A 20,741-nucleotide genomic window follows, 5' to 3' on the forward strand; every position below is an offset into this window, starting at 1 on the left:
TTAACAAAAACAGAAATCAAGAAAACAATTCCTCTTACAATTACATCAAAGAGAATAAAATAACTAGGCATAAAGCTAACCAAGAAGGTGAAAGACCTGTACTCTGACAACTGTAAGACACTCCTGAGAAAATGGCTAAGATATGGAAGCAACAAAAGTATCCATCAATAGATAAATTAGAGACACAAATAAATGGAAATCTATCCCATGCTCATGGACAGGAAGAATTAATATTGACAAATGGCCAACCTACCAAAAGCAATTTACAGATTCAATGCAAACCCTACCAAAATACCAACAGCATTCTTCAACTAACTAGAACAATAGTTCTAAAAATCATATGGAACCACAAAAGACAAAAGACTCCTAATAGAGAGAAGGCAGAGCCAACATGGTGACGTGAGTAGGGCAGTGGGAATTTCCTCCCAAAAACATATATATTTTTGAAAATACAACAAATACAACTAATCCTAAAACAGAGACCAGAAGACACAGGACAACAGCCAGACTACAACTACACCAGCGAGAACCCAGCGCCTGGTGAAAGGGGTAAGATACAAGCCCCGACCCGGCAGGACCCGAGCACACCACCCCCCAGCTCCCGGCGGGAGGGAGAGGGAGCCCAGGACTGCTAAACACCCAGCCCCAGCCACCCGCACCAGAGCTCAGGCACAGTGCATGCATGGAGGGCTGGAAACTAGGGAAATAGGGCAGCAAGACCTCTGAGCGGGTGCCGAAGCTGATGCCCCTGTGACAAAGAAAAGCGGGGGCTTTTTGAAAGTCTTAAAGGGACAGGGATTTAACAGCTGGACAGAAACAGCATAGGTAACAGCCCAGTGGCTGGAAATAACAAGGAAAACCGGGTGCACTAACCCCCTGGGCAACAGCTCTGAGACCCCTCACGGAGGTAAACAGCCAAACAGCACCCCCATCCATTACCCCTCCGGGCGCTGCGAAAGCAGAGAAACAGCCTAAGGCAAAACAAGGCCACAGAAAGGCAGAAAGGCAAATTCCTACACTTCGGCCGGGAAAGACACAAAGACCCAGCTTACACGCAATTATACAACACAAGCCACTAGGGGTCGCAGTTGTCCCAGTAAAGAAAGGCCAGTAGCAGGTGAAAAGTTTGGCCCTCCCAGCTGACAGTCAATAGCACCTGTCAACAAGAAAAGGCAAAAAAATATGATCCAGACAAGAATAACCCAGACAGCTTCAGCATCTGCTACATCTTCCCCTGAGAAGGAACCTGGGGAGATAGATTTAGCCAGTCTTCCTGAAAAAGAATTCAAAACAAAAGTCATAACCATGCTGATGGACTTGCAGAGAAATATGCAAGAACTAAGGAAGGAGAACTCAGAAATAAAACAAGCTCTGGAAGGACTTCAAAACAGAATGGACGAGATGAAAGAGACCATTAATGGACTAGAAAACAGAGAACACGAATGCAGAGAAGCTGATGCAGAGAGAAATAAAAGGATCTCCAGGAATGAAAGAATTTTAAGAGAGCTGAGTGACCAATCAAAAAGGAATAATATAGGCATTATAGGGATACCAGAAGAAGAGACAGAAAAAGGGATAGAAAGTGTCTTTGAAGAAATAATTGCCGAAAACTTCCCCAAACTAGGGGAAGAAATGGCCTCTCAGACCACAGAGGTACAAAGAACTCCCATGACAAGGGATCCAAGGAGGGCAAGACCAAGACACATAATAATTAAAATGGCAAAGATCAAAGACAAGGACAGAGTATTAAAGGCAGCCAGAGAGAAAAAAAAGGTTACCTACAAAGGAAAACCCATCAGGCTATCAACAGACTTCTCAACAGAAACCCTACAGGCCAGAAGAGAATGGCATGATATACTTAATGCAATGAAATAGAAGGGCCTCGAACCAAGACTACTGTATCCAGCACAAATATCATTTAAATATGAAGGAGGGATTAAACAATTTCCAGACAAGCAAAAGTTGAGGGAATTTGCCTCCCACAAACCACCTCTTCAGGGCATCCTACAGGGACTGCTCCAAATGGGAGCACTCCTAAAAAGAGCACAGAACAAAACACCCAACATATGAAGAAGGGAGGAGGAGGAATAAGAAGGGAGAGAAATAAAGAATCATCAGAACACATTTATAATAGCTCAACAAGTGAGGTAAGTTAGACAGTAAGATAGTAAAGAAGCTAACCCTGAACCTTTGGTAACCACAAACTTAAAGCCTGCAATGGCAATAAATTCATACTTTTCCATAATGACCCTAAATGTAAATGGACTGAATGCACCAATCAAAAGACACAGAGTAATAGAATGGATAAAAAAGCAAGATCCATCCATATGCTGCTTACAAGACACTCACCTCAAACCCAAAGACATGCACAGACTTAAAGTCAAGGGATGGAAAAAGATATTTCATGCAAACAACAAAAAGAAGAAAACAGGTGTTGCAATTCTGGTATCAGACAAAAAAGACTTCAAAATAAAGAAAGTAACAAAAGACAAAGAAGGACATTACATAATGATAAAGGGCTCAGTCCATCAAGAGGATATAACCATTATAAATATATATGCACCCAATACAGGAGCACCAACATACCTGAAACAAATATTAACAGAACTAAAGGAGGAAACAGAATGCAATGCAATCATTCTAGGAGACTTCAACACAACACTCACTCCAAAGGACAGATCCACCAGACAGAAAATAAGTAAGGACACAGAGGCACTGAACAACACACTAGAACAGATGGACCTGATAGACATCTACAGAACTCTACATCCAAAAGCAACAGGATACACATTCTTCTCAAGTGCACATGGAACATTCTCCAGAACAGACCACATACTAGGCCACAAAAGAGCCACAGTAAATTCGAAAAGACTGAAATCCTACCAACCAATTTTTCAGACCACAAAGGCATAAAACTAGAAATAAACTGTACAAAGATAGCAAAAAGGCTCACAAACACATGGAGGCTTAACAACACGCTCCTAAATAATCAATGGATCAATGACCAAATCAAAATGGAGATCCAGCAATATATGGAAACAAACGACAACAACAACACTAAGCCCCAACTTCTGTGGGACACAGCAAAAGCAGTCTTAAGAGGCAAGTATATAGCAATCCAAGCATATTTAAAAAAGGAAGAACAATCCCAAATGAATGGTCTAATGTCACAATTACTGAAATTGAAAAAAGAAGAACAAATGAGGCCTAAGGTCAGCAGAAGGAGGGACATAATAAAGATCAGAGAAGAAATAAATAAAATTGAGAAGAATAAAACAATAGCAAAAATCAATGAAACCAAGAGCTGGTTCTTCGAGAAAATAAACAAAATAGATAAGCCTCTAGCCAGACTCATTAAGAGAAAAAGAGAGTCAACACAAATCAACAGTATCAGAAACGAGAAAGGAAAAATCACGACGGACCCCACAGAAATACAAAGAATTATTAGAGAATACTATGAAAACCTATATGCTAACAAGCTTGGAAACCTAGGAGAAATGGACAACTTCCTAGAAAACTACAACCTTCCAAGACTGACCCAGAAAGAAACAGAAAATCTAAACAGACCAATTACCAGCAACGAAATTGAAGCGGTAATCAAAAAACTACCAAAGAACAAAACCCATGGGCTAGATGGATTTACCTCAGAATTTTATCAGACATACAGGGAAGACATAATACCCATTCTCCTTAAAGTTTTCCAAAAAATAGAAGAGAAGGGGATACTCCCAAACTCATTCTATGAAGCTAACATCACCCTAATACCAAAACCAGGCAAAGACCCCACCAAAAAAGAAACCTACAGACCAATATCCCTGATGAATGTAGATGCAAAAATACTCAACAATATATTAGCAAACCAAATTCAAAAATACATCAAAAGGATCATACACCATGACCAAGTGGGATTCATCCCAAGGATGCAAGGATGGCACAACATTCGAAAGTCCATCAACATCATCCACCACATCAACAAAAAGAAAGACAAAAACCACATGATCATTTCCATAGATGCTGAAAAAGCATTTGACAAAGTTCAACATCCATTCATGTTAAAAACTCTCAGCAAAATGGGAATAGAGGGCAAGTACCTCAACATAATAAAGGCCCTCTATGAAAAACCCACAGCCAACATTATATTGAACAGCGAGAAGCTGAAAGCTTTTCCTATGAGATTGGGAAATAGACAGGGATGCCCACTCTCCCCACTGTTATTTAACATAGTACTGGAGGTCCTAGCCACAGCAATCAGACAAAACAAAAACATACAAGGAATCCAGATTGGTAAAGAAGAAGTTAAACTGTCACTATTTGCAGATGACATGATACTGTACATAAAAAACCCTAAAGACTCCACCCCAAAACTACTAGAACTGATATCGGAATACAGCAAAGTTGCAGGATACAAAATCAACACACAGAAATCTGTGGCTTTCCTATACACTAACAATGAACCAACAGAAAGAGAAATCAGGAAAACAACTCCATTCACAATTGCATCAAAAAAAATAAAATACCTAGGAATAAACCTAACCAAAGAAGTGAAAGACTTATAATCTGAAAACTACAAGTCACTCTTAAGAGAAATTAAAGGGGACACTAACAGATGGAAACATATCCCATGCTCGTGGCTAGGAAAAATTAATATCGTCAAAATGGCCATCTGGCCCAAAGCAATATACAGATTTGATGCAATCCCTATGAAACTACCAGCAACATTCTTCAATGAACTGGAACAAATAATTCAAAAATTCATATGGAACCACCAAAGACCCCGAATAGCCAAAGCAATCCTGAGAAAGAAGAATAAAGTAGGGGGGATCTCACTCCCCAACTTCAAGCTCTACTATAAAGCCATAGTAATCAAGACAATTTGGTACTGGCACAAGAGCAGAGCCACAGACGAATGGAAGAGACTAGAGAATCCAGACATTAACCCAGACATATATGGTCAATTAATATTTGATAAAGGAGCCATGGACATACAATGGCAAAATGAGAGTCTCTTCAACAGATGGTGCTGGCAAAACTGGACAGCTACATGTAGGAGAATGAAACTGGACCATTGTCTAACCCCATATACAAAAGTAAACTCAAAATGGATCAAAGACCTGAATGTAAGTCATGAAACCATTAAACTCTTGGAAAAAAACATAGGCAAAAACCTCTTAGACATAAACATGAGTGACCTCTTCTTGAACATATCTCCCTGGGCAAGGAAAACAATGGCAAAAATGAACAAGTGGGACTATATTCAGCTGAAAAGCTTCTGTACAGCAAAAGACACCATCAATAGAACTAAAAGAATCCCTACAGTATGGGAGAATATATTTGAAAATGACACATCCGATAAAGGCTTGACGTCCAGAATATATAAAGAGCTCACACGCCTCAACAAAAAACAAATAACCCAAATAAAAAATGGGCAGAGGAACTGAACAGACAGTTCTCCAAAAAAGAAATAGAAGGCCAACAGATACATGAAAAGATGCTCCACATCGCTAATTATCAGAGAAATGCAAATTAAAACTACAATGAGGTATCACCTCACACCAGTAAGGATGGCTGCCATCCAAAAGACAAACAACAACAAATGTTGGCAAGGCTCTGGAGAAAGGGGAACCCTCCTATACTGCTGGTGGGAATGTAAATTAGTTCAACCATTGTGGAAAGCAGTATGGAGGTACATCAAAATGCTCAAAACAGACATACCATTTGACCCAGGAATTGCACTCTAGGAATTTACCCTAAGAATGCAGCAATCAAGTATGAGAAAGACCAATGCACCCCTATGTTTATCGCAGCACTATTTACAATAGCCAAGAATTGGAAGCAACCTAAATGTCCATCGATAGATGAATGGATAAAGAAGATGTGGTACATATACACAATGGAATACTACTCAGCCATAAGAAAAGCGCAAATCCTACCATTTGCAGCAACATGGATGGAGCTGGAGGGTATTATGCTCAGTGAAACAAGCCAAGCGGAGAAAGAGAAATACCAAATGATCTCACTCTTCTGTGGAGTATAAGAACAAAGGAAAAACTGAAGGAACAAAACAGCAGCAGAATCACAGAACTCAAGAATGGACTAACAGGTACCAAAGGGAAAGGGACTGGGGAGGATGGATGGGTAGGGAGGGATAAGGCGGGGGGAAGAAGAAGAAGGGGGGTATTAAGATTAGCATACATGGGGGGGTGGGAGAAAGGGGAGGGCTGTACAACACAGAGAAGGCAAGTAGTGATTCTACGACATTTTGCTATGCTGATGGACAGTGACTGTAAAGGGGTTTATAGGGGCGACCTGGTATAGGGGAGAGCCTAGTAAACATAATATTCGTCATGTAAGTGTAGATTAGTGATACCAAAAAAAAAAAAAAGCAGTTCCTGTGTGGTGACCTCCAATGAGTTCTACACAAGGATATAAAGGGCATATAAAAGTGTAGGCAAAGGGCCTGTTTGTGTTTATACAGAAGATCAAAGCCTAATTGGGCTACCCCGAAAATAAACTAAGATATGATATGAAAAAGAACTTCCAACAGCAGCACTCTCTGAAAGACTCATGCCAGAAGACAATCATCGAAAAATCCCAAAAAAGATCCACGCACTGCTCCAGGTGTAGATGCACTCATCCCACCAGTTCCTGGACTTGCCATGGGAATGAAGAAGGAGGTATCTAAGCTGGCCTGTGCATACAGTAAAACAACAAATTTGACTGGATCTATACTGTTGGAACTCAACCACGAATTAGGAGAAGTGCAAATTGTAGCGCTCCAAAATCTTACAACTACAGGCTATTTAATGTTAAAAGAACATATGGGATGTGAACAGTCCCCAGGAATGGGTTGTTTTAATTTGTCTGATTTCTCTAAGACTGTTCAGGTTCAGTTGGACAATATCCACCATATCATAGATAAGTTTTCACAAATGCCTAAGGTGCCTAACTGGTTTTCTTGGTTTCACTGGAGATGGCTGGTAATTACAGATATGCTTTGGTTATGTAACTATACTCCTATTATGTTAATGCGTGTGCGCAATTTAAGTAGTAGCTTAAAACCTATACATGCTGAAGTTACTCTAAAAGAAGTTATGTCAAAGAAATAATCAATCTTCCCAGGTTTTCTACTTCTATAGCTTTTCTTCTTCCTTCCTAATTACAACCCTGAAATAGAATTTGTGCCACATATCGAATTTACCGAGTATCATAATTCTTCCAAGTGGTAAAGACACCTCAAGACAAATGCTGGGCATAGAAGCCACAGGGCATAAATATGCAAAGAAGTAAAAAGCTAACCTTTTCAAACAATAAGGCTTCTCTCTCACTTACCAACTTTACATTTCCCTGTATGGCCCCGGAAGATGACTGTTTAGCCAGAGACGGGTAAGATTCCTCAAGGGAGGAACAACCTAAGACAGGCACAGTCGCAGGGGGGCCATCAGGTGAGAAAATGGGGATCAATAGAGGTGAGGCTTAGAACCTCCCCCCCCGTTCTGAGAGAAATCTTCCACATGCGTGGATGTTTTATTGCCCATGTCTAGCTTGGATTAACACATAGTCTACAGGCACACACCTGATCATCTACATTTGCTCTCTTACAACACTAAACTACGTTTTCTACCTTTGCTTGTATCTACCTACCACTTCAGCATTTTATTAAAAATAATAATAATAAAGAGAGAAATCTGGTATCCACATATAAATCAAGTATAAAAATCAAATGAATATTCATATTTGAACTGACTGTTTATAGTTCATAATGCATGAGCAAAACCGAAAGCTTCTGTGATGACTGCCCTTGTAATGTTCACCATTTAACTTATTCACTATGTAAGAATTTGTTCTCCATGTAAGAACTTGTTCGTTATGCTTCAGAAGATTGGAGACTGACGAAAATTAGGCTTGGGGTGGATTAATGATTGTGCATTGAGCACTGACCCCCCCTATACAGAATTTTATTGTTGTTAACAACCATTTGATCAATAAATATGAGAGATGCCCTCACAAAAAAAAATATATATATATATATATATATACATACTTCTAATTGTAAAATAAATAAGTAACCGGGATGTAATGTATAGCATAAGGAATATAGTCAAAATATTGTAACAACTTGGTATGGTGATAGCTGGTACCTAGAATTATCATGTATATAAATGTTGAATCACTGTGTTGTACACCTGAAACTAATGTAATACTGTGTGTCAACTACCCTTCAATAAAAAATAATTATCCAAAAAAAAAAAGACTCCTAATAGGCAAAGCAATCATGTGAAACAAGAACAAAGCTGGGGGGTATTATGCTCCCTGACTCCCAGGTATATTATAAAGCTACAGTAATCAAAATAGTATGGTACTGGTACAAGAACAGACCCAAAGATCAATAGAACAGAACAGAGAGCCCAGACACCCACACATATATGGCCAATTAATATATGATAAAGTAGCCGTGAATATACAGTGGGGAAAAGACAGTCTCTTCAATAACGGGTGTTGGGAAAACTGGACAGCCACATGAAAGAGAATGAGACTGGATTACTTCTTATCATCATACACAAAAGTAAACTCAATGTGGGTTAAAGACCTAAATATAAGATATGAAACCATGAAACTTTCAGAAGAAAACATAGGTATAAACCTCTTGAACATAAGCATGAGCAATTTTTTCCTGGATTCATCTCCTAGGGCAATGGAACAAAATAAAAAATGAACAAGTGGGACTACATCATACTAAAAGCCTTCTATACAGCAAAGGTCTCTATCAACAGAACAAAAAGGCAAACTACAGTATGGGAAAACATAATCATAAACTATTTATCCAATGAGGAGTTACCATCCAAAATATATAAAGAATTCATAAGCCTCAACACCAAAGAAACAAATAACGTGATTGAAAACGGATTGAGGACCTGAACAGACATTTTTCCAAAGAAGAAATACAGATGGCCAACAGGTACATGAAAAGATGTTCTACATTGCTAATCATCAGGGAAACGCAAAGCAAAACCACAATGAGATAACACCTCACACCAGTTAAAATGCCCATTACCCAAAAGAAAAGAAATCAGTCGTGTCAAGTTATGTCAGTCATAACAAGTGTCAGTGAGGATGTGGAGAAATGGGAACCTTCCTACATTGTTGGTGGGAATGTAAATTGGTACAGCCTCTGTGGAAAGCCGTATGGAGGTTCTTCAAAAAACTTGAAGTAGAAATACCATATGATCCAGTAATTCCATTTCTAGGAATTTACCCAAAGAAAACAAAATCCCTGATTTGAAAAGATATATGCACCCCTATGTTTACTGCCACATTATTTACAAGAGCTAAGATATGGAAGCAACCAAAGTATCCATCAATGGATAAATGGATAAAGAAGGTGTAGTACATATACACAATGGAATATTATGCAGCCTTAAAAAAAAGAAATACTACCATGTGACAACATGGATGGATTTAGAGAGTATTACGCTAAGTGAAATTAGCCAGGCAGAGAAAGACAAATACCACATGATTTCACTTATTTGTGGAATCTAAAAACAAAAGAATACAAAATGAACAAAATAGCAGTAGACTCACAGATGCTGAGAAGTGACTGGTGGTAACCACTGGGGAGGGGTTGGCCTGAGTGCGTGGGAAGTGTTAGGGGGATAAATGGGCACAAAAACTCTCTATCATAATATAAGTTGGTCATGGAGATGGTAGTGCAGCATGGAGCATATAGCCAATGATTCTGTAACATCTTCCTGTGTTGATAGATAGTAACTACACTAGTTGGGGTGATGGTTTAATAATATGTGTAACCGTTACAGATTAATATACAGACAGATCTCAGGAAAATGGTTTAATATACATTTATAGAAGAATCCCTCTAAATGATCTGAATGGCACAGACAGTTGCTCAGTTAAAGGAGAGAACTATGACATTGATAGCAAGCACTTTAATTCTGTTCATTTACCAATTTTATGGCCTCTTCTTTGAGTATAATGGTAGATTTTCTTGTACAATCAACACTCATAATATATCATTAATGCAATTAAGTTTCTTTTAAATGAAATAAATACTTAGGACAATACAGAAGCAATCTGAATAAAAAATTCTTGTAAATTTTTATGAGATTTCATACAGTTGTATTTTTTTTACAGTTTTTACATTTGTATTTCCATACTTATTTGACAACTTACTTTTATCAATTCTTTCTATAGCATTTAACAGTTTTCACGAAATAATTCTTCAAACTGATATTTCACTGATCCAATAATTAGGTCAACAGCCCACAAGAAGTCACTTGAGAGAAGAGAAGTACATAGGAGTATGTCAGGCAGTAGCCTACTAAGTATGTTGATATATGTGGGCTTAAAACCAGGATATTTCATATACAGAATGGAAAGCATGAGTTAACCCACGAAAATTAAGTAGAGGTTGATCAGAGAGTTTCTACTCTAACAGCAAATAGATCTTTCACATACTCACTGCCTTAGTCTACTTTTTGAATTTTTCTTCAATACAAATGATAGAAACTAATGTAGTTCCTCTCTTAAAAAGAATAATCCTTCCAGGAAATAGTTAATTGAGCTTGACTATAATCTCTCATTCACTCATTGCACCAACAAATATGTAGTGAGCACCTACTACACAAAAAGCACTATGTAAGCAAAACAAAACTGTGGTGTACACTTTTATTCAACATAGTACTGGAGGTCCCAGCCATGGCAATCAGATAAGAAAAAGAAATAAAAGGCATCCAAATTAGGATGACAGTAAGGTAAAACTGTCATTATTTGCAGATGATATGGCACTATTTATAGAAAACCCTAAAGATTCCATGAAAAAACTATTAGAACTAATAACTGGATTCAGCAAAGTCACAGGATACAAAATTAATATACAGAAATCTGTTTCACTCCTATATACTAACAACAAACTAGCAGGAAGAGAAATCAAGAAAACAATCCCATTTACAACTGCATCAAAAAGAATAAAATACACAGGAGTAAACCTAACCAAAGAGGTGAAAGACCTGTACTCTGAAGATTATAAAACACTGATAAAAGAAACTGAAGAAGGCACAAATAAATGGAAAGATATTCCATGCTCATGGATAGAAAGAATTGATATTGTTAAAATGACCATATTTGCCAAAGCAATCTACAGATTCAATGCAATCTCTATCAAAATACCAGTGTAATTTTTTGTGGAACAAGATCAAGTAATCCTAAAGTTGTATGAAACCACAAAAATCCTGAATAGCCAAGCAACCTTGAGAAAGAACAAAGCTGCGGGTATGCCCTGACTTCAAGCTATACTACAAAGCTACAGTAGTCAAAATGGTATGATATTGGCAAAATAACAGGCCCATAGATCAATGGAACAAAATAGAGCCCAGAAATAAGCCCACATATATATGGTCAATTAATATATGACAAAGGCATGAAGAATATATAATGTGGAAAAGACAGTCTCTTCAATAAATGGTATTGGGAAAACTGAACAGCTACATGCAAGAAAGTGAAACTGGATGACTCCCTAACACCATGCACAAAAGTAAACTCTAAGTGTATTAAAAACCTAAATATAAGACATGAAACCATAAAATTCCAGGAAGAAAACATAGGCAGAAATCTCTTGAACAAAAGCACAAGAAATATTTTCCTGGACACACCTCCTCAGGCAAGGGAAACAAAAGCATAAATAAACAAGTGGGATTACCTCAAACAGAAAACCTGCCATATAGCAAAGAAAACCATCAGTAAAACAAAAATAACCTACAATGTAGGAGAATATATATTCATCAATGATATACCTAATAAGAGTTAACATCCAATATATATGAACTCATACAACTCAACACAAAAATCTCCACAAATAATCCAATTAAAAAATGGGCATAAGACTTAAGTAGACATTTTTCCAAAGAAGACAAACAGATGGACAACAGACACATGAAAAGATGTTCAACATCATTAATCATCAGGGGAATGCAAATCAAAACCACAATGAGGTATCACCTCATACCAGACAGAAGAGCTATTATCTGGAAGACAAGAAATACCAAGTGTTGGTAAGGATATGGATAAGATGGAATCCTCCTACACTGTTGGTGGAAATGAAAACTGGTACAGACACTAGGGAAAGGAGTATGGAGGGTCCTAAAAATTTTTTAAATAGAAATATCATACAATCCAGTAACTCCCTAGGAATTTACCCAAGGAACACAAAATCTCTCATTTGAAAATATATATGCACCCCTATGTTTATTGCCACATTATGTACAATAGCAAAGATATGAAAACAATCAAAATGTCCATCAATATGTGAATGGATAAAGAAAGAAGTGGTACATACATACAATGGAATATTAATCAGCCATAAAAAAGAAAGAAAAGCTGCCTTTTCGGACAACATGGATGGATCTAGAGGGTATTATGCTAAGTGAAATAAGTCAGGTGAAGAAAGAAAAATACTATATGATTTCACTTATTTGTGGAATCTAAGAACAAAACAAAATGAACAACACAGCACTCATCTTACAAACACTGAGAGGTGACTAGTGGTTACCATGATGGAGGTGTTGGTGTGGGTAGGTGAAATAGGTGAAGGTAATAAAAAGGCACAAACTCTCAATCATAATGTAAATTCATCACAGGGATGAAAATACAGCATGGAGAATACAGTCAATAGTTCTCTACCATCTATGTTGACAGATAGTAACTATACTAATTGGGATGAGCATTTAATAATGTAAATAACTGTTGAATCACTATGCTGTATCACATATATGACATGTGATATCATACCAATACTATTATATATCAGCTATACTTCAATAAAAATAAATAAGTAAGTAAGTAAAACTGTGGTACATACAGATATATACAGAACTTTTTCCCTGTTAAATTTACTTATCCCCAACAGACACATGAAAAGATGCTCCACATCGGTAGTCATCAGAGAAATGCAAATTAAAACCACAATGAGATATCACCTCACACCAGTAAGGATCGCTACCATCCAAAAGACAAACAACAAATGTTGGCGAGGTTGTGGAGAAAGGGGAACCCTCCTACACTGCTGGTGGGAATGTAAATTAGTTCAACCATTGTGGAAAGCAGTGTGGAGGTTCCTCAAAAAGCTCAAAATAGAAATACCATTTGACCCAGGAATCCCACTTCTAGGAATTTACCCTAAGAATGCAGCAGCTTAATTTGAAAAAGACAGATGCACCCCTATGTTTATTGCAGCACTATTTACAATAGCCAAGAAATGGAAGCAACCTAAGTGTCCATCAGTAGATGAATGGATAAAGAAGATGTGGTACATATACACAATGGAATATTATTCAGCCATAAGAAGAAAACAAATCCTACCATTTGCAACAACATGGATGGGGCTAGAGGGTATTATGCTCAGTGAAATAAGCCGGGCGGAGAAAGACAAGTACCAAATGATTTCACTCATCTGTGGAGTATAAAAACAAAGGAAAAACTGAAGGAACAAAACAGCAGCAGAATCACAGAACCCAAGAAAGGACTAACAGTTACCAAAGGGGAAGGAACTGGGGAGGATACGTGGGAAGGGAGGGAGAAGGAGGGGGAAGAAGAAAGGGGGCCTTACGATTAGCATGTATAGTGTGTGGGGGGGGCATGGGGAGGGCTGTGCAACACAGAGAAGACAAGTAGTGATTTTACAGCATCTCATTATGCTGATGGACAGTGACTAATGGGGTATGTTTGGGGGACTTGGTGAAGGGGGGAGTCTAGTAAACATAATGTTCTTCATGTAATTGTAGATTAATGATACCAAAATTAAAATTTTTTAAAAAGTTTTAAAAAAATTTACTTATCCAAGCAGGGGTCCTGTTAGCATCTCAGAAAATTGGTCTAGATTTTCCAGATCAGGCAGAGTTAACATGCCAGGATAGGTAAATAAAATAACTATTCTCAAAGTTCATGTATTCCTTTCACTGTACAGGAATTGGTCCCAGAAAAAGAAAAACAGTGCCTACCCAATTCTAGTCATCTTCCAGGTGAGAATACACTCTTTCTTTTGTTACAGGTTTAATTATATAAACTCATCCTTTGACATTACATAATTCTCACTTTATAACAGGTGTTGTAATTTAAAGCATGTAAATTACTACATTATCTTTTAAGTTAATATATTTTAAATGCTTCAGTTACAATATGCGCATTCATGATCCTTCCTATGTAGTAAGAGTATAACAATTTCATGGTACTTCTGAAGTCTGGTAACTTTATGCAATATAAGTAAATATGATAATGGATGCAATTGGCAGTTACCTTTTTCTCTTTAGCCTCTTTTAAAAAATAAACATTATGCTAGTATAGTAGGTCAAAGACCATAATTGCCTCTAAAAGAAAAAAAACCAACCTGTCGTAAAAACAGGTATAAGCTAACAATAACAAAATCATAAAAAATTCATCTCATAAATATTTGTTATTTTCTTGCATTGGGTTCCTAGCCAGAATTATTCTTTTTGCCATTAATATCTAAAAAATTGCCTGCTCCTCCCATACTTTAATTTTTTTTTTCTTTTGTAGATAATTATTTTTTATTGAAGGGTAGTTGACACACAGTATTACATTACATTAGTTTCAGGTGTACAACATAGTGATTCAACATTTATATACATGACAATTCTAGGTACCAGCTATCACCATACCAAGCTGTTACAATATCTTGACTATATTCATTACATCCCGGTTACTTATTATTTTACCATTGGAAGTGTGTACTTTTTTTGTTTGTTTGTTTGTTTGTTTGTTTGTGAGGGCATCTCTCATATTTATTGATCAAATGGTTGTTAACAACAATAAAATTCTGTATAGGGGAGTCAATGCTCAATGCACAATCATTAATCCACCCCAAGCCTAATTTTCGTCAGTCTCCAATCTTCTGAGGCATAACAAACAAGTTCTTACATGGAGAACAAATTCTTACATAGTGAATAAGTTACATGGTGAACAGTACAAGGGCAGCCATCACAGAAACCTTCGGTTATGCTCATGCATTATGAACTATAAACAGTCAGTTCAAATATGAATACTCATTTGATTTTTATACTTGATTTATATGTGGATACCACATTTCTCTCTTTATTATTATTATTTTTAATAAAATGCTGAAGTGGTAGGTAGATACAAGATAAAGGTAGAAAACATAGTTTAGTGTTGTAAGAGAGCAAATGTAGATGATCAGGTGTGTGCCTGTAGACTATGTGTTAATCCAAGCTAGACAAGGGCAATAAAACACCCACGTATGCAGAAGATTTCTCTCAGAACGGGGGGGGGGGAGGTTCTAAGCTTCACCTCTATTGATCCCCAATTTCTCACCTGATGGCCCCCCTGCGACTGTGCCTGTCTTAGGTTGTTCCTCCCTTGAGGAATCTTACCCGTCTCTGGCTAACCAGTCATCTTCCGGGGGCCATACAGGGAAATGTAAAGTTGGTAACTCCCATACTTTAATTTTAACTTTTTTCAAATAAGCTCTTCAATACCCAGATTCCCCTAAGTTTTAGCCATCTCTTGAAAGATGTGTTTTGTTTTTCCATTGGCTGAGAAATTATGTTTCTGCTACAAAACCTAATACCTTCTTTTACATGAAAAGCAAGTTCACACCACAATTCAATTTTCCTTTTTTTTCAAGTTGGCATAGGAAATAACCATTACAGAAACAATAAGTATGGGGAAAGAATTATTGTGCTAGAAATTTCAGAACAGGAAACTTGCAACAATACTCATAATCCATTCTAGAAATAAAAGTATACACAAAATATATGTGCTGATACTGATTTTTTAAAGAAAGATATAGATTAGAGATTTATTGATTTCAAAATGCTATAATTAAATATTTCATTCTTCATGAACTTGAAAATAAAAAATCTGATCTACAATAAGATAATTTTCAAAAAGTTTATAAAAATATTTCTACTGACTAAAAAAGTTATGGGCCTAGAAAAGCTCTCTGAGATAATTTATTAGAAATGTTTCATTTTACATATAGATAAAACTGAGTTCTAGAAAATATTCTACAGAAAGTCACCAGCATTGAAGATACATCAGGATTTATACTCGATTCCTACCCAATTCAAAGTTCAGGTTTTCTCTATAGTATGACATGAGAGAAAGAAAAATGCATTTTTTCTAAAATATGAGGAGGCAGTGAGACAAGGAAGTAGAAATCTTTCAGCTAAGCTTAATGATGGCTAAGAATCTCCACAAATACAGTGTTTTCTCCACAACACAACTCAGACTAAGGCCTTCAAAATCATCTGATGACAATAAAATTTAATCTAATAATACTTCAATTAAAATGTTGGCTTTATAAACTTTTATAAACAATAATAATCACAGCTGAAAGTCATCCAAATTATTTTCACTGGATTTTTATGAGTCTAATTTATTAATGAATATTTGGAGAGAAAGAATGCTAATCTATCTTATTTTCCATTTTTCTCTTAGGGCCATTCCCTTGACAATCATATTGTAGCAACTTCAACCATTTGAGTAAATAAACAGGCAAATGAACTTAGATAAATATGTTTTTCTTAAAAAGGATATAAACTACTCTTTGACTTGAGAAACACATATCCCAGTATGGAAAGGAAATACACCTCTTCATCTCATGACCCACTTAAAATGTTTTATTTTAAATTTTAGTATTTCTCTATTGGCATTAAAATAACCTTTATAAAATATATAATACAGAATTTAAGAAAAAAGTTTTCCTAAAATCCTAAAATTTGAGTGTCTTTTGCACTGAAACTTAACCTATGTAATTTTTTTTTTTTTACTTGCACCTTTCAATAGGTTAGTTTATAACCTAATCTTCAGATATTTGGAACTGGTATGCCTCTCTCCTAAGAGTAACTGTGTAATAGGAAAACCTTTCTAAGCAAATGTAAAGTGGGTTTTTATATAATTTGCCATTAATTACAACCCAAATTTAACTGGCTACTTCTTTAATACACTGAGTTAACAGAGACTTCAGATGCATATTAGAGCCAAGAGTACTGAAAACCAAAAGACCATCCACTGAGGAGAAGTTCTCCATGTGAGAATGAAAGCTCGCTTTTGAGGTTGTAACCAATTTCAAAAAGTCAAGTATGTTTGTTTATAAACGTCAATGGCTACTCCAAGTATAATGCTCAAACCTATCAAAACAAAAAAGCCAGAACTGTTGTTAACATGTGTGAGCTTTTAACACAACATTGGCTTGACATCCAGCCATCAGAACTCCCCTTGCTGTGTTTGGACCTGTCTTCCAACCCAAGTGTCCCAGCTCTTTCAGCCTATGAATGGCCCAGCTACTGCTGGAAAAAGTGCGAGATTCCTTTTATCACACATAGAAAATAAAGTAAGGCAAAATGCTGACTTTGGAAGAAAGAATATGCTGCAAAGCGTGTCATAAATGTATCATAAATTTATTTTAGAATTTTAATGATGATGATGATAACAATAGTAAAAGCTAACAGTCATTGAAATTATTTAATCTTCACAACAACCCTATAAATTTATGGCTGAGAAATTAAGAAACTTATAAGTAGAAGAGTTAGGGCTTGAAATCGGGTACGACCCCACAACACATACCTTCAATTCAGTATATTTTCATTGCCTGTCTTTCCTTATCCCTATTTGAAAAGATTTACTGGACACCTATGATATGTCTACTAGTCACTTGGGATCCCACAACAGGTAAATTAATTGAAGGTGATTATTAAAGCTATTAAAGAAGCAATCTAGAATCCTTCAACCCAAACAAAGAGTTAAAGCATGTACTTTACTTTTTAAAGATTTCAAAGGTCAATCATGATTTCATTTAACGAATGTTTAAATGAACATTTGCTACATGAGAAGCATATACTGAACAGATAAAAACACGAGTAAGACATGGTCTGTCCCTGAAGCCCCAAACAGAATACACAGAGTATATATATATTTTAGTATTGAAGAGTATTTTTACTTATATAGTTTTAACAAAAGTACTTCTCACAAATAATTATATTGGCAATTATTTCACTTAAAAAATGATAAAAGCTACACATCACTATTTAATTTTCATAAGGCAACATTTCTCCTACCACCAAAATGCTAGAGTACCTTGGTATATATATAGTCAAAATGTGAAAGGTGAGTAATTTGCCACTAGCTTACATTTTCTATGACAAATGTCCACTCTTTATCTTCAAATTCCTCTGCATGGGGATCCTGTAACAAAAGCAAAATATCAAGTTGGAATATATTCCTTGAATCCAATGAATCCAATTAAGAAAATACGAACAGCCTTGCTTTTAGCCTTTATCAACTTTTAAAAGTAGACAAGCAGAATGGCCTACTCTTATGAAACTTCCGTAATTTCTCTACATTTAATTCATGAGAAATTATTTTACTTATGTTGATATATGTCATTATCTTACATCATTGCATAGATAACAAGAGAAATAATTTAGTGAGCAAACTGTAAAGAAGTACTTCACTGATATAATAAATGCTCATATAAAGCCCTGCCCTCAGAGGACAAAGACAAGTACCAAATGATTACACTCATTTGTGGAGTATAACATCAAAGCAAAAGTGAAGGAACAAAATGGCAGCAGACTCACAGACTCCAAGAAGGGACTAGTGGTTACCAAAGGGAAGGGGTAGGGGTAAGGGAGGGTGGGTGGGAAGGGGTAGGGGTAAGGGAGGGTGGGTGGGGAGGGAGGGAGGGAGAAGGGGATTAAGGTGCATTATGATTAGCACACATAATGTAGGGGGGGTCACAGGGAAGGCAGTATAGCACAGAGAAGACAAGTAGTGACTCTATAGTATCCCACTACGCTGATGGACAGTGACTACAAGGGGGTGGAGGGGGGACTTGATAATGTGGGTGAATGTAGTGACCACAGTGTTGCTCATGTGAAACCTTCATAAGATTATATATCAACGATACCTTAATAATAATCATTAAAAAAAACAGTAAAAAAAAAAAAGCCCTCCACTCATTTTTATACCTATAAGTATTTTAAACTAAAAGCACTACTTGAGGCAAGGTTTTCTTTGTTGCAGAGGTTATATAAACATCTAGAATTTCAAAGCACTACAAAGGACTTCATAATCTATACAAAATGGCAAATTGGCATGGCTACTGATACCCTTCATCCCTCCCCACTTCCATTTACCTAGGGAATGTATCAGAAACCTGAAAAGGGGAAATGGATCCTACAACCAAATGCAACTTTTGCACATATTTACTTAATCAATATTTACTCGGTACTTATTATATAAGAGGATGTAGAGGTGTTATTCGGATTCAACCACAGAGGTCCTTGCCTTTGAAGACAAACAATCTAAATAACTACACAATGAATGAAATACATGGTTTCACCAGAGATTAGAAAACAATATATCACTTTTTACAGGAATGAAATGGAAAAGCTTTATGTGAGAGAAAACATCTGAACTAGGTGGGACTGTATAGGATTTCCACAGATACTAAAATAGACAAAAGGCAACAGAGCATACAAAATAAAAAGAAAAGTAGTGGGATCACATAATCTGTGAATTTAACTTACTTAGATTCAACTCCATGTGTTAGAGATGGGGAAGGGTTGGAGGTACTGAGTGAGAAAATACGTAAACAGAGTAGGCTTTTGGCTCAACATTCAACTCTAAGAGTGAGTGAGTGAGAGTGCACATAGGTGGGGAATGAGCTCTTCTCTTCCACTGAGTCTCAAGTTCCACATGCCTCTCACAGGGAAGTATCTTATTCATGACCGATTCTACTTCAGTCTATTATTAATCTTCTGTTTCTATTGACACCACTGAGTTTAGGTCCTTATCACTTTGTGCCCAAGCTATTTCAAGATAAAAATGACTGCAGCATTCTCTCCATCTTTCTGCCCTCCAATCAATCTTGTACGCCAGATTAATTCTCCCAAACCAAGAGTTCTGGTTCATGTTATTACCAACTCAGATTTCTTTTGACCCCTACAACCTATGGCATAAATCCCAAACTCCTTGGTTTCTTCTTCATTTCTGTTTACTTCTTTTTTACCTTAAAAGCATGGTGGCTGACTGACTCTGAGCTGTACTGAGGCAACTGTTTCTGTTTATAAATTCACACAAATGGAATAAAAACTTGCCAAAAAGGAGGGTCTTGGGTGGTGACGGGCAGGAGGAGAGGTAGAAAAAGGTAGAAGGGAAAGGGAGGTAGAGAACACTACTTAATACTTGTTTCCCTAGCCAGGCCCTGCCCAGGAAGTAGGTTTATGGAAACAGAATACTGTAAGTAAGTGTTGAAGTTCCTTTTCCATGAGGTATTTAGGTCACAAACAGTGCTATTTCAGAGGACAAGTAATACAGTGGGACATAGTGCTGGGGAAAGTGACATCTTACGGCCCTTCCTGCCTGCCCTTCCCCTTTCATTTTGTTGAGGAATGAAACATTGCTCCAGCATAGCTAGTAGAATAAATAGTAATAATAATACAAAATACTTATTGACCACACACTCCTCCCTATTACTGTGCTAAGTTTTTTAATCACCACATCAACTTATAAAATAGGTATACTATTTTTATTTCCATTTAACAAAACAGAAAACTGAGCCCTAAAAAACGGAACATCCCATAGTGAACAACTAATGATACTTAAAACTATGTTATAGCTCCAAGTCTATCAGAACTAGCCATGTTGTTAGTTCAGTTTTTCCACTGTTTCCCCAGGACCTACAAAGTATTGGG

At 36.7% G+C, this 20,741-nt stretch overlaps 1 protein-coding gene across 10 annotated transcripts in view; it reads right to left on the bottom strand.

Moving 5' to 3' along the window:
- EHBP1 (EH domain binding protein 1) overlaps nucleotides 1–20,741 on the bottom strand; it is a 445,289-nt gene that overhangs the window by 330,970 nt on the left and 93,578 nt on the right. For all 10 annotated transcript variants that reach the window (XM_057497152.1, XM_057497151.1, XM_036890374.2 and 7 more), the window contains one exon: nucleotides 18,175–18,228. In XM_057497152.1, the coding sequence (XP_057353135.1) occupies nucleotides 18,175–18,228 (54 nt within the window). The remainder of the gene's footprint in view (nucleotides 1–18,174; nucleotides 18,229–20,741) is intronic.

This window comes from Manis pentadactyla, chromosome 2 (assembly GCF_030020395.1).
Source record: "Manis pentadactyla isolate mManPen7 chromosome 2, mManPen7.hap1, whole genome shotgun sequence".
Classification (NCBI taxonomy): domain Eukaryota; kingdom Metazoa; phylum Chordata; class Mammalia; order Pholidota; family Manidae; genus Manis; species Manis pentadactyla.